The sequence below is a fragment of the Peromyscus californicus genome, unplaced genomic scaffold (genome assembly GCF_007827085.1).
Source record: "Peromyscus californicus insignis strain IS unplaced genomic scaffold, ASM782708v3 Scaffold_12__1_contigs__length_115047231, whole genome shotgun sequence".
Taxonomy (NCBI): domain Eukaryota; kingdom Metazoa; phylum Chordata; class Mammalia; order Rodentia; family Cricetidae; genus Peromyscus; species Peromyscus californicus.
Window position 1 is genome coordinate 24839336 of NW_026294413.1, and position 15217 is coordinate 24854552.

The 15217-nt window shown below is 38.6% G+C and overlaps 1 protein-coding gene across 9 annotated transcripts in view; it reads left to right on the forward strand.

The window, feature by feature from the left end:
• Klf12 (KLF transcription factor 12) overlaps window positions 1-15217 on the forward strand; it is a 650091-nt gene that overhangs the window by 469620 nt on the left and 165254 nt on the right. For all 9 annotated transcript variants that reach the window (XM_052732584.1, XM_052732587.1, XM_052732582.1 and 6 more), the window contains one exon: window positions 9217-9763. In XM_052732584.1, the coding sequence (XP_052588544.1) occupies window positions 9217-9763 (547 nt within the window). The remainder of the gene's footprint in view (window positions 1-9216; window positions 9764-15217) is intronic.

A 15217-nucleotide genomic window follows, 5' to 3' on the forward strand; every position in this document is an offset into this window, starting at 1 on the left:
AAAAGCACTTGCCACCAAGCCGGACAATCTGAGTTTGTCCCCAAATAGGAGTCCTCACTTCCTCAAGCTGTCATCCGATACCCAGCACCATTGCAAGCATGCACACAGGCACACATATGCACCACAAACAAATGAACAAATGAATAAATGAATAATTAAATAAATAAATAAATAAATGTAGAAAAATAGCTTTTAAAGTTCAAAAAATATCATCGTCTCTGATCCCTAAACTTGCATAAGTCCTAACTTTCATTATCTGGCAGCCAAAAAGGGAGCCTCAAAATGTTTGTTTACATGAAAGAATTTTCCTGATTTTTTTGTAATAATGTGATATGGAATTAAACTCACTGCTTATGAAACATTGCTGCAGCTTTTGAGAAGGCTGGCACTGTTACCTGGGGCATTTTCCAGAGATAGGCAGAGAAACGTCGAGTTTCCTCAACTTTCCCATTAGTTTTGGAGGGTCTTGCCCCTACCACTGCAGCATGAGTGTGTGTGTGTGTGTGTGTGTGTGTGTGTGTGTGTGTGTGTGTGTGTACACATTTATACCATGACAAAAGGTAGAGTTTACAGAACAACCGTAGGTATTGGTGCTCACCTTCCACTTGGTTTAAGATGGAGCCTCTTTGTGGGTTTGCTGCTGCCACTGGCCCTTGGCTTTCCACAGATTCTTCTGTCGTTGCATTTGACTGTTTCACAGGAGCACTGGTGTCACAGACCCTCCTGCTGTGGGACTAGCATTATGTGAGTTCTGGGCAATCAAACGCAGGTCCCCATGCTGGCGTAGCAAGCGCGTTTACCCACCAAGCTACCTCCCAACTGGTTTGTCTTGCTTTCCTCCACAAAGACAAAGGTATGATATTTTAGATGAGGTAGAACAGGTCATTGCTAAGGGTTCTGGAGAGGGGCAGCTAGGCAGAAATAAAGAGGTGGAACACAGTGGACTTTGGTGCAGAGATACCACTGCATGAAACTGTATAACAGATACACATCACTGTCAAAACTCATAGGACATTTCAATACAGACTGAGCCATAACGCACGCTAGAGACTGTGCTTATCAATGTAGGAGTTCATTATAATCTATAATAAAATTATAGTGAACTCTTTGTCATTACGTATCCCCAGTGGGCCACATCAATGCAAGATGTTGATAACAGAAGAAATTATGCATAGAAGGAGCATGTGTATCTCATGTACTCCGCCAAATTATTCTCTAAGTCTAAAGATGTACTGACTATTTCTTTCCCTGTTTGTTTCTCTTTAATTTCCTTCTCTTGCCTTATTGCTCCAACTAGGACTTTGAGCATGATGTTGAAAAGGAGTGTGAATCGTGGAAATCTCTGTGTTGGTCCTGACTTCAGTGGGACTGTTCCAAGCATGTTCCCATTTAGGGTGATGTTGGCTGTGGGTTTCTCATACATACCTTTTATAATGTTGAGATACATTTCTTTTGGTCCTGCATTCTCTACGACTTTTATCGTGAAGGCTACGTTGAATTTTGTTGTAGGCTTTTTATGTGTCTATTGAGATAATCATTTGACTTTTGTCTTTAAATCCATTTGTGTGTTTTATTACATTTATTGACATGAATATGTTGAACCATCTTTGTATCAGAGAGAAAGACAACTTGGTCATGGTGTATAATCTTCACGTATGAAAATACAATGAACTCATTTTTAAAATAAATTCAATTATTCATGCTTCTTAGAAGACCTTAATGTTATTTTGTCTGCCATTTGCAAAATTAATATCAAAAACTACTACCACAGCATTTATAGATTTAAAAGGAGGTAATTTTATCTTTTCCACTAATAATTAGAAATCCTTTTGTTCTTATTATTAAATGGATATTACTTTTCATCAGGTGAGCTAAGATATTAAAGTTTCACTAGATAAGAGAGAAAAAGATATTTTCTCGACACTCTTTGTGAGACACTCTTTAGTTGAAAAACAATTGTTAGGCAGTAGAAAATTAACTTTCTGGGTTTCTTTTTTTGTACTTTGTTTTTGGATGTGCCCTTCTATCTTGCTTTTTTTGTTACTGTGATAAAATCCTAAAGACAACAACTTGGAAAGGAAAAGACTTATTTGACTAACAAGTTACAGTCCCTCATGGAAGGGAGCCAAAGCAAGACCTCAAGGCAGGAACTGAAACAGAGACCATGGAGAAACACTATTTACTGGTTTGTTCTCCTTGGCTTGCCAAGCTACCTTTCTTATATGGCCCAGGCCTCCTTGCCTAAGAATGGCACTACCCACAGTAGTCTGGATCCTCCTACATTGGTTAGCAGTCAAGAAGATGCCCCCCAGCCATGCTAACAGGCCAGTCAGATGCAGGCAATTCCTCAGTGAAGATTCTTCTTCACAGGTATGTCAAGTTGACCATTGGCTGACTGTAGACAAGTACTTCTTCTAACTTGACCAGATGGAAGGAATTTAAGTAGTTTAAGGCACAGAGTATCTTAAAAGCCATATTCTTTTGTAACAAATGTAATGCATATTCATCAATTAAGTTAGGCTACCACTCTCTTTTCTTTGCTATTTGTATTTACATATAATATTGACATTTGTGTCTGAACATGTTTGTCCATCTTTTTGGTACTTAGGGATGTCTGCTGTTAATTTGAAAACTGCATAAACAAAATCCCCCTCTCTTTCTCTCCATTCAACTGGCCTCACTAGAGTTTAAGAGTGCAGTTGATTCTGATTGATTTGGACAAATGATGTAACTTAAGAAAGCCCCAAGATAAAATTCATGGAAAATGTAACAACCAGAAAATAAGGAAACAGTTGGAATGTTTGTACTAAAGATTTTCTAAGGCTCACGTTCTCAGTTCAGGAATAAAAGCCACTAAACATAAACAAAGGCACAAGGATCGTTATACTCAGGTTATGGATTTTCATTTTTACAATTGTGAGTGTGTGTGTGTGTGTGTGTGTGTGTGTGTGTGTGACCGTGCACATATACAAATCAGAAGACAACTTGAGGGAGTGGACTCTCTTTTTCCACCACGTGGATTCCACGGACTAAAAGCACAGGGCCAGGAATGCCCTTACCTGCTGAGCCATCTTGCCAGCCCTGCCCTGTATTTTTTTAAGAATCACTTCATGCATTGCCAACTGAGATTTTGATATGAAGTATATCATTCAAGTATATCATCCTTCCACACAGTAGATAACTTTGTCAACAATTTGAGTATCAGTTATCAGAGTTGGTGCCAATCACTTCCTCTTACTCTCATGAATGGCATTAGAGAAGTGACAGTTGATCTTTCTTTAGTATTGTTGTTCACATATTAGGTGGTCTTTTAATTAAAAAAAAAAAAACAGAGCCAGATATCAGGGTGAAAGCTGAAAGATCAGAGAAGCAGAGCAGCCAGCCACTAGTTCTTCCCTCTATGAAAGCCTCAGCCTCAAGAGAGTGAATTCCTGTTTCCTTGAGCCTTAAATACCTTTCTCTGCCCAGACATCACTTCCAGGGATTAAAGGTGTATGTGTTTCCCAGTACTGGGATTAAAGGTGTGTGCCACCACTGCCTGACTCTGTTTCCAGTATGGCCTTGAACTCACAGAGATCCAGACAGATCTCTGCTCCCGAGTGATAGGATTAAGGGTGGGTGCCACCTCTGTGTCTAATCAAGTGGCTGGCTTTGTCCTCTGATCCTCAGGCAAGTTTTTTAGGGTACACATATGTCACTACAAGTATACTTTATTTCTTCCCATTTTATAAACTTACATTTTTATGGCATCTGTGTTTACCACTTTGCCCTTGAACCCATGAAGATGATAAATCTCTGAAAACAAGACAAATTAATGAGCATCAGGACATATGTAATAGAAAGTATAACAAATAGACTTCATTTTCAGTAAAATAAAAGAACACAGGGAAAATTGAAGTATGTGGTATAGCCACAGATGGAGAATGATGGCCTTTATACTGGGAGCAAAATAGTCAGCCGGAGTTGCAGGGTGCTCACATCAGGCGTGATTAAGGGGAAAAAACCTGAGGTATGTAGCTTCTATGGATGTTATATTTTAAAAATAGCCCTTTAATTAAAATATAGTTGAATTTTAAATAATGCAGTATAAAACATCAAATAACCACAGGTATGGGTTCAGTTTAGTTACTTTTTGCAGGAAAAACAGAATAAATTTTAAACACTTGAAAAAAGACGTAAAAAACTGTAAACACACGCATACACATGAGTGAAGGTACCCACGGAGACCACAGAGGACTCTGGAGTCTCTGGCTCTGAAGTTGCAGGTAGCTGTGGACCACCTGACGTGAGTGTTGGGAACTGAACTGCAGAGTAGCACACAGCCTTAACTACTGAGTCATCTCTCCAGCCACATGTCTAAGGGTTGAGACACATTCTGAACTTAATAGAAACTAAATTACTGCAGTGGGAGAAGAAGCAACCATGCTCTTTGCAATTGTTCATATTGTAACATTAAGAAATCAATCAGATAAAATGGGTTCTAGCAGCTCTGGCTTTCTTATGGATCAATCTGACTAATCAAAAAAAAAGATGAAATATTCAGGATATTTTTAACCACATGATGTCCCAAGGACAACTTATTTTGTATGTGTGTCTCCTTGCTTTGCAAGGCCTGTGCCTCTTCAGTGAGGCCTTTTGCAATCTTGCACTGGAATAGGTTGAATCACTCAGCTCTGAGATACTTGTCACAATATGTTGGCTTCGTTTGCAGTTTTTACTTCCAAGAAGAAAAAAAATGATCATTTGATTCTCTTTTTACTGTTACAAGAGCTTGATGCCATCAGTTCCTTCTTCATAGTAGTTTTTCAGATTCGGGACTAATAGTCCTCTAGGGAGTTCAACATGACATGACTAATAAAAAGTAGACTGGGTTACGCCATGAATTCAAATCTTTGGAATTCTTTTCCAAGTCTCACTTTCTTTTTGTACTATTTCAGAACAGCCTACAAAAGATTCGTTTCCTAGGTAGTAGACATGTTAGATAAATCATTTTGTAACATTTCCTAAAAGTTGGTTGGAAATTATTGCTCAAAATTTTTGTAAAAATGACATAAAACGTAATTTATTTTAGGGATAGCTAAATAGCTGTCGTTATACTATGTGTATGTAACACATCCCCAGAACTCTCCGGTCCCAATAAAGGTGTAACAACAGGCACCATATACATCTTGGATAGCATATGACAGCCTTTTGTTCAAATCCTCCTCAACCAGAAGACTCCTCAGGGGTTTCCAAAGAGAGGGTGGTGTCCACACGTGGTTGTTTCTTTTAAGATTTGCAGGTGATCAAAATACTTGATCTCAATCAAAGATACCATTTGTCCCATGGCAGACCAGAATAAGATCCAGCTGTTGATAATATCTGGCTATGGGAAACATCTCTAGGACTCTCCAAGGGGAAAAAAATATAGAGGGAGCTTGAGGCTCCTCTGTACACCCCTTCAACAAAATGCCTAAAGCTGAAGTTTCATTTTAAACTGTTTATTCAGGGAGAAGGTTATTGATTAGCAAGACTCAACTGCCCCTGCAGACACTTAAGTGAGCATGTCACTATGATGCTGTGTGTAACATTTTATCATGTGGATCCTTGTGTGTAAAACCAATTTTATGACATGAGGAGAAAGTAATAATGTAATAGGTATTCCTGCTTGTAATTTGGCTTGCATGCAAATTTTCTAGGGTATGTAAAGTATATTGTTAGATTTGTCTTGCTGGACTTCTGTATATATTTACACTATTATTTCCTAAACCATTATTAAAAGGATGAAATTTTATGGTGGACCCTTCCAAGGGGTATAATATAACTTTCTTGAAACTGAAATTACATTCCTCTTTGACAAAAATAGAACTTTATTCCCATACATTCCCAGTGGCATTAGGAAGTCGGTTGTTTTTGTTTGCCAGTGAGAATGTAGTAAGAGTTCCATCTTCCATACCAAGGGAATCAACAGTGAAATTCAGCTTATATGACAGCTTCCCAAGCCAAAATCTTTGTGTATGGAAGACCACAAAACAACTTAGTCTGTACACTATAGATGTTCATGGATGTGTCAAGAAATGAGCAGTTGCTGGAGAAGTGAAATTTCGCTATGCAATTCTTCCTTTGCTCTTTTCACAGAAGTGTCTCCTGCAGAGCTTTCGATCTTTGTTTATTTCTGCTGCCTCCTGGGTGTGCCTTCCCCTTCCGGGCCTGCCCCGCTCCCATCCTTCATGGGATCCTCAGCTTCTTCAGCACTTTTTCCATCTTTTCCCTCTTGGCATTCAGCTGTGTTACCAGCACCTCACCCCAGCTTCCCACTTAGGGATCCAAACCTCAGAATGAATGCGTTTCAATTCCCCACTTTTGGAAAGCAAAGAAATGAATTCCTAATGGTGATTCCAGGGTTGAGCCTTGGAGGTCTTCCCCATTTCTTAAAACGAGGAGGGTGAGGTGTCATAGCTATTTAGAGGCCTTGTCTTGTAACATCGCTGACTTTACAAACAGGTATGTACTGCCCAAAGCTGGAAGTTTGTACAGCTTACTTGCCATGCTGTGTGTCTCAAGGGATTAGTAATGGCTTTTGGGATGCCCTGTCGACACTGAAAGCAGATGAAGGGCACAAAAAAGATTTTATTGTCATGATATTGATTGAGCATAATTATTTAATATACTGGCTTCATTTTAACTGTGTATTAGAGAAAAGGTACCATGTGTCTCTGTGATATTTGTGGTTATAAATTCATGCATCACTTTCCAAAGCCTCTGGTGTTTGATCCAACGGTTCAGAGCATAGAAGAAAGCTGTGTGATTTTCAGGCATCTGGGAGGAGTTAGGAGTTCTCTAAGTTTTGTCTATAACTTTCTAGTCTATCCAGTGGGACAGAGAGGGAGCCATTATCTGGTGCTATACCATGGTCATGAAAGAAGTATTGTCCTCAGTTGGGGATTACATAGTGCCATGCAAATGGTGGGTTCTTGGTCACAGTACAAGCAGTTGGGATACCTCAAAGCACAGTGATGCGTGGTGCCTTGGAAGCCACCTCTTTCTATAAGCTCTGTATGCCCCAATTCCCTTGTCATTATCTGCCCATGCATTCTTTCATTTCCATTTGGAACTGCTTCTACAGGGATTAAATACTCTTCAACCCTCTATTTGTAAAGGTCTGTTCCTACATAAGGTAGAAATAACCATTGTTTCCAAATTAAGAGTCTCTAGTTTGTCTAATACATAACCAATCAAGAGTATATGTACTCAAAGAGATTGGTACTGTTTAATAATGCATTGAATGATTTAAATTTTAGATTATGAACCAGTTACTATCTGTTAGGAAAGCATATCAAGGGCTTTCTGTATATGAATAAACTGATAAGAAACAACTCACATTATCCTACAAAAACAAAACTTTAATGATGATTCGAAGAATAAACCAACATTCTGCTCTAATAGGAGGTGTGATATGTCTACAGATTTGCACAAAAGTAGTGCAATTTATAGTGTTTTGCTGTTTGTTTGTTTCTTAATGCGTTTGGGATGGTTTATAAAATTGTTTCTCTGCTTTAGTACCTAAAGTGCAAATCCCAGTTAGAATTCCATACAGAATGCATTATAGATCACTTAGCTTTTGTATTTCTAGTTCATATGCTTTTGCAGGCAACCCTTTTAGCCAAGAAGAGGTAAAAGGCATAAAAACATCAACCCATTTTCCTTTCATTTGATCTGGTACCACTGTTGATATGTTTTTCTTGTGACTGAATAAAATGCCCTCTCACTACTGCCTTTGTATGCTTTGAACAGAACTATAATTTATATTCTATAATGAAAGTTGTTAAGAATAATTTTAAAAAAATTGAAATACATTTTCATGTTTTCAGGAGAATAGCAAATGAAAAACTTTCATGAAATGAAGATTTAAATGACCGACGTAACATAACTGTTGTTCTGATACCATAAGATAGCTGAAAATAACAATTTGGGGTTTTCATCTAATAGACTAATACTAATGTGAGTGTTGACTTGGTTAAATTAGACGTAACCAAATAATCTGCTGTGGCCTGCTTCTCTCTGTCAAGGCTCTACTGACACGCTCCAATAGAACGTGGACCCTTTGGTCCCAGGAGTGTGCATTTCATGTATACTTGCTCAACTTAGGAATTAATAGATGTGGACTCATGCCCATTAATGCTGTGCTGAGAATATTAGTGTGTTAAACTGTAGGGAGTTTATTATTAAACTTTTCTCATTAAAACTTACAAAAATACAAATGAACCTAAATAAAATTACCATTTTAAATCAAACAAAATGTGAATAAACAACTTAAAATTTCTCGTGTAGGATTTTCTGAAAACTTTCCTCAGGTTTCAGTGTCATAATTGCATGCAATATCTTAAGAGGGAAAAAACACCATGTCAGGCACTGAGGGTTAGAATTCAACCATTTCAAATGATTCAACTTCGGTAACTTGACAACCCGTGCTGGGAGACTAGAGAACTCCGTGTGCCTTCTCTGAATGAGCATGTCCGGGTAGCTCTTGTGCTGAACATAAATGCAGAAAGGTCACAGCAAGTTTCCCAAGATTGCTGCTGGATGGTATTTTGTCTCTCGATGAGGGTCATGTAGCACAAGGGTAAAATCATTCATGACATTGTGCAACTCCAGAACCGGGAACAATGCTTCAGTACATCTCATGAAAACTCTCCTTCCTTCTTCAGAAGACACTCAACCAGACCCCCAGTGCAGCAGGACTCAGAAGAGCAAAGCGATGTTTTAACTAAATCAGTCTTGTTTACACAATTCTAAGATGAAGCTTTACACCCTGAGCTTGTCTTTAGAAAATTCAACTTGAATTTACTGACCATTTTGAAATTCCTGTAACCTCTTGTATAAACAGTGGATGTAGCTTAAGGAGTTGTGTGTTTGTCCTCCCGATGGAAAGGAAATGTCCTCATGCTGAAAGACTTTCTTACTCTCTGTTGTACTTTTCACTAGAGTTTTCATCATTGTGATTTAGAGAAAAAATTTTGAATATTTGAATAAACTGTGTGATATGTCTACAGATTTGCATAAAAGTATATAAACTAAATATAAAGTAAATATAAATAAAAGTTTATAAATAAACTTAAATATAAATTAAAGCCCCACTGAAATAGGGAAAATTTATTATGCTTTCAAATAAGAAATCATGCATCTATTGAAATATATCATTAATAATGATAAATCTGTTCCATTTTCTCCCTGCAGTCTCCAAACGTCCACAACTACCCCGATATGGAAGCTGTTCCCCTGTTGCTAAATAATGTGAAAGGGGAGCCCCCAGAGGACTCATTGCCTGTAGATCACTTCCAGACACAAACTGAGCCAGTGGACTTGTCAATCAACAAAGCCAGGACCTCCCCTACCGCAGTTTCATCCTCCCCAGTCTCCATGACAGCGTCTGCCTCCTCACCTTCTTCAACTTCAACCTCTTCATCATCTTCTAGTCGTCCAGCCTCATCCCCCACTGTTATAACATCAGTATCTTCAGCATCGTCTTCGTCAACAGTGTTATCTCCAGGACCCCTTGTTGCCTCTGCATCTGGTGTGGGCGGCCAGCAGTTTTTGCACATCATTCATCCTGTCCCACCTTCCAGTCCCATGAACTTACAGTCTAACAAACTCAGTCATGTTCATCGAATCCCTGTGGTGGTACAGTCAGTGCCAGTTGTCTACACAGCTGTACGGTCACCTGGAAATGTGAACAACACTATTGTTGTGCCGCTCCTGGAGGATGGGAGAAGCCATGGCAAAGGTAAGAGACACAAAGTCTCATTGTGTTTTAGCACTAGAGAAAACCATGTGTTTTTCTGTTATATACTTATTTATTGAGTCATTTCATGTCAGAGTTTTGATATCTAAATTTACAAAATAATGCTTTCCTTAAATGGTAAAACAGGAGGGGCAGCCTGTGCACAGTAGAATTATATATGAAATGAAAGTTCATAAATCTTTTATGGACCTTGGTCATTGTGAGTGTTTAAAGGTAAATAAGGATTTCTTTTGTAGTTGTTCAGACTTGAACTTTTTAGATGACAGTAATATAAAATGCCATGAAAATGAACTGCCTGAGATCCAGACACTTATTTCTGAGTTCCTTTTAAATTAGGTTGATAGCAAAATGATTAAACCAGGCATGGTGGAATGTCCCTTTAATCACAGCACTTGGAGGCAGAGGCAAGGGGACCTCTAAGAGTTCAAGGCCAGCCTGACATATATAGAGAGCTGTCCAGGTCAGCCAATGTTATATACTAAGAGCCTGTCTTTATTTACTATTCTGTTCATGGTGAAGACACATCATGACCAAGGCAATTTATAAAGGAAGGCATTTAATTGAAGACTGGCTCACAGTGGGTTAGTCCATGAATGTAATAGCAGGAAGCAGAGACACAGGGACTAGCATGGACTTTTGAAATCTCAAAGTCCATTCCCAGCAACACAGGGCACACCTCCTGCCACAAGGCCACACCTCCTAATCCTTCTAATCCTGCTCGAACAACTCCATTCCCTGGTGACTAAGCATTCAAGTATGTGAGCCTATGGGGGCCATTCTCTTTCAGACTGCCACAACCTGTTAAAAAAGATGTTTATTTGTAAAATTTCATATAGATTGGGGTTTTTAATCATCTGCTAATGCAGTTACTATGGTTTTTAAATAACAAGGTGAGTTAGAATGGAAATGTTTCAAAATACATTATTAAGGGTCTCGTTTTTCAGAGGGAAGAAGATACTTTGTCACATGCTCATGTGATAATATTTAGTTACTTTATTAGTTGTGGTAGCTGTGCAGCCATGTATGGAGTTACACTCTACTAGTAAGCTATTGCTTTATGCAGAGATTTAATAGAAGATTTGTAAATCCCATATCTTTATTCTCTCCTACATACAAATCTAAGCACTAAGCCCCCTCTCTGCAAATATGAAATCTCATAGTATTGACTCACTCCCTATGAAACTGAGTGCATATTTGTGTATTCAGACGGCAAACACAGTTCTAGGATCAGACTTTCCCAATATTGCTTTTTGCTCTGACACTGTGTTACTACTGAGGCCCATGATTAAAACATGATCGATGAATGCATAAACCACTGTCTTCTCATAAAATGCTAGGAAACATGGTTGTTTTGCTTCTGGTAAAAGGTAGGACTCAATATTAAGAAATGATATATGATTGAAAACTTGGCAGATTGTTTATAAACATCTATATAGAGCTGTGTGTTCACCACTGGAAGTTATTATTTTATCAATATTAAATTTCTTCATAGCACTCAAATAAGTTTCACTTTCCCTGTTTTAACGAAGTTAAAAATCTCCTGATTCAGGGATTTCAGTTTGCAAGTTTGAGAAGTAGACATTCCTGCTCTCTCTGACAATCTCAGTTGTCAAGACCCACGTGGCTTGAGTTCTAGGACCCTGCCTAGGGGTGTGGAAGGAATGAAGAAAAGACACACACACAGCCACACATACAGCAAAGCTGGGATCAGGTTGGGTTTTCCTACCACTACCAACCTGGACCTCAGATGTTTATTAGAAACAGTCCAGGGGCCAGTTAGACTCCGTAGTCTCTGTAAGTGGGCAGGCTCAGTCTGTGGACATCTGGGAGGAGGAAGCCACAGCTGCTAGTCTGTACACACTGATCAATTTTTCATAAACACTCATACTCAGACTCCCTGAGGAAAGCTTTGCCATTCATCTTGAGCCAAGCCCATACGGGTAACAGCTTAGCCAATTTCCCATGAGTTGATTGCTCTTGGAGTCTGTAACATGGATGCATCCATGTCGAAGTACACAGTCACTCACTCAGGGGCTTTCTCTGCTCTACACACGATGTACCATCTGCTATCATGGGACAGGAAATGGGTCTCAGTAACACTCTGAACTGAAAAAGTGGAGGAAAAGGGGGATGAAGGTGCTTTTGAATGGATTATTTTCATCTGCACCCTTTTGGTATTGCTCATATCTCTGAGTAAAATGAACAAGTCTCTGAATAATAATTAACCTAACTGGGTGATAAATCCAATATTTGTTTTACTTATTATCTAAACATATAGTTTTAAATTTTTAAGAATTAGCATTTAACAGATAGTGAAGCACAACATTATATATGTTGTATAATCCTATATATGTGTCTATGTGTTCGTGGTAGACTCCAGTGTCTCTGAAGTGTTATAATCCTATCTTTGTCCAGGTTAGGGTCCAGTCATTCTGCAGTGCCACTTAATGCAAATATCGCTTTCTTTGTGAGCTTTTTATACAATTTGGACTCACCAATAAAATACCTTTTATTTGTCATCATCATTTTATAGAACAGGCTTTTGGTAATTAGGAGATATAACATATAAAGTGTATATATATATGGCTAAAATTTAATTTTCTGGAAAATGTATATTGCAGAAGCCTGTAAAGACTCATGCTATCATTTGTTCTCTCTGTGTTTTATTAGTTTCATGTGGTATGTTTTATTTGGTAATTTTTATGTAATGAATAAAAATGTACTTAATCATAAGCCCAGTTAACCATTCTATGGATTATAAGATAACAGATATACGAGGCAAAAATGCTGCTTCTCTCACTTAGAACTGTACAAAACTATTGCCTTAATTCTCACTTTTATCAGTGAAAAAATGGGGCTAGTAGCATGAACTTTCTTACGATTTCATGGAAGAACATAGTCCAGAGTCCTAGTATTGACCAAGTATCAGTAAACATTTGCATTTTATCATTATTACTTTTCTCCTTATTATTACAAGCAATAATCAACACTTCCTTTTCTTCTTCTCATAAAACAGAAAGTTAATGATGATGGTGGTATCCAAGACAGAAGTTGTTGAATTAGAAATCAACCCCAAGAAATTGGTTGGGTACCACTTCTCAAAGTTGCTGGTACAGCACGGATGAGGGATGAGAGATTAGTATGAGAAATTGTCTGGAAACATCTCATTTTTAAATTTTATTACTCCGTATTAAGTTTTTATAATCACCATATTCTACAAATATTGCTATAGCATTTTATAACCTTTTATTGTTTAACTGATTGACTAGAGGACAGTAAAAGTGTCTAGTGGAAAGGTTTGCCTACCTCACAGAATGAGGAAAGGAAAGGGCATTCGGGTAATTCTTCAAACCTTTGTTTTATACATATGCGGCTGGGTACTGAAATGGCCGAAGAATAAAGGGAGCTCCTGTTTACCTTCCCACTTAGGGCTTCTGTACTTGGTATGGATATGCAAAAAAAAATACCCTAAGGGACTTGGTTTTCCAAAATGCTAATATGGAAGGCATAAAATTTCACTCATATAAATTAGGTGAGTTTACTGGATAATTACTTTTGAGATTGGTAAACATATATGCTCTGTGACAGAGAAGTAGAGCCTACACATCACGTGACACAAAGGACTGTGAATATACATGTCCACATCTAAACTCACATATCATGTGGCTTGAGCCATGTGTTCATCCCAGCGTCTACTAAGCATCTCTCAGCTCAGCAGTAGTCATTATTGACACTGAGGATACAATGATAAACAGAGCTGGTACTGTTTCTCTTTCACACTGCTTCTTGCTCTATCCACCCTGAAGCTCGTGGACCACATGTAGCTGAGGGTAGCTAGGGATGCACCCCGATACAAAATTGGAAGCATACTTAAAACGTTGAGATGCTGTTTACAATTTCTTTGTAACTAAATCGTGTATCCTTGAGCATGAATTTTGTAGAAGACAACATCACATTGCAGTGTTGAAAGGCTGGATATATCTGCAAGTCTGACAGATAATATCAAGTTAAAGAAGTCTTAGAAATAAATGCTCATTCTTATGGTTAGAACTGAACAAACATTTGCATAAGCCAGTGACTTGTCCAGTAAGAAGATAATTAGAATTATAAATAAATAAAATTGTATTTGACAAGAAGTATTGGCACATAGCATAGTTCTTTACAGAAAGAAGAAATGTCTTGACTGTGATTCTCCATAAAAGGATAGAGTTTATGGTTTGAGGAAAGGATGAGATAAAATTCCTACCAAGAATGCTTGGATAACAGCAAAGGGACATGAAAATGTTTTCTGATGAAGCCAGAGCTTCAAGGAGAGCATCAAAGAGGAAAGGCTATTGGCCCAGAGGAATGAAAGGTGGCAGTTGGCCCAGAGTACACAGGCATCACAGTGAGACAGGCATGGAATGGGAAGTAGGAAGCAAGCTGGGAAAATGTTCTGAGAGGTACAGGAAATGCACATACTTCAGAACAGAGCTGTGAGAGCAAGGATTGAGAGGTCTACTGAGGACAAGCAGTATGTACCCTCCCATGGGAGGCTGAAGGATCCACAACTCACCCATGTGGAAGAGTGTTTTGTTACTGTGGAAGCTACAATCTTCACATGGTTGTCTTATCTCTAAATAATAACTCTAGGAATTTCTGTCGAGCCTATGAAAAGTTGTGACATATTTACCATGGAATTTTCATCATTCTGTTTTGATTTGTTGTAGCTGCTTAGTGGTAGAACACCATATAGCATCAGAGTAAATCAGAAGCAAGGTTGTGCTTGGTTCAATTAGTAGCTTGATGGAAAAGTTATGAATGATAGGGAAAGCAGAATTCTCCCCTCTTCTGCTACATAATGTGCATTTCCTATATGTCAAACACAGTGCTGAGAACTGCAGTTCCAAGCTGAGCAAGGCCCTGCTGCCATGCATATTACATTTCAATAGGAAGGGTGATGAGCATGTGCCAGGCATTGTAGGTGCTACAGAGACACAACAGGATGTGACGAAGTTAGCACGAGAAGGGCTCGTTATTAGGTGTAATCAAGGAAGCCCGTTGAGAAATCATCTGTGCACGTAGTATCTGCAAAAGACAATTCCAAAAATATCTGAAGTCTCAGTTGAGTACCACCTGTTTGATGAGGGACAGAGAAGACTGTTGCCTGGAGTGCACAAGCCGTGGAAAATGTTAAAGATAAGCACTGAAGACACATCAGGACCAGAAGGGGAGTTAGAACCTTAAATCCCAAGGTGGCTTTTGTTCTAAATGTAATGAAAAGCCACTAGAATTGGACATGTGTGCAGAAGTAAGTCGTGATCTTCACTCTTTTGCAAGACTCATGGAGACTCCGTGTACAGTAGAGAAAATGGGGCAGGAGTGAAAATGGGGGGCTGGCTCAGGACTACTGCCATATGGATTTGGATTTGATGTGAAGAAAGATGGGGAGTAGGG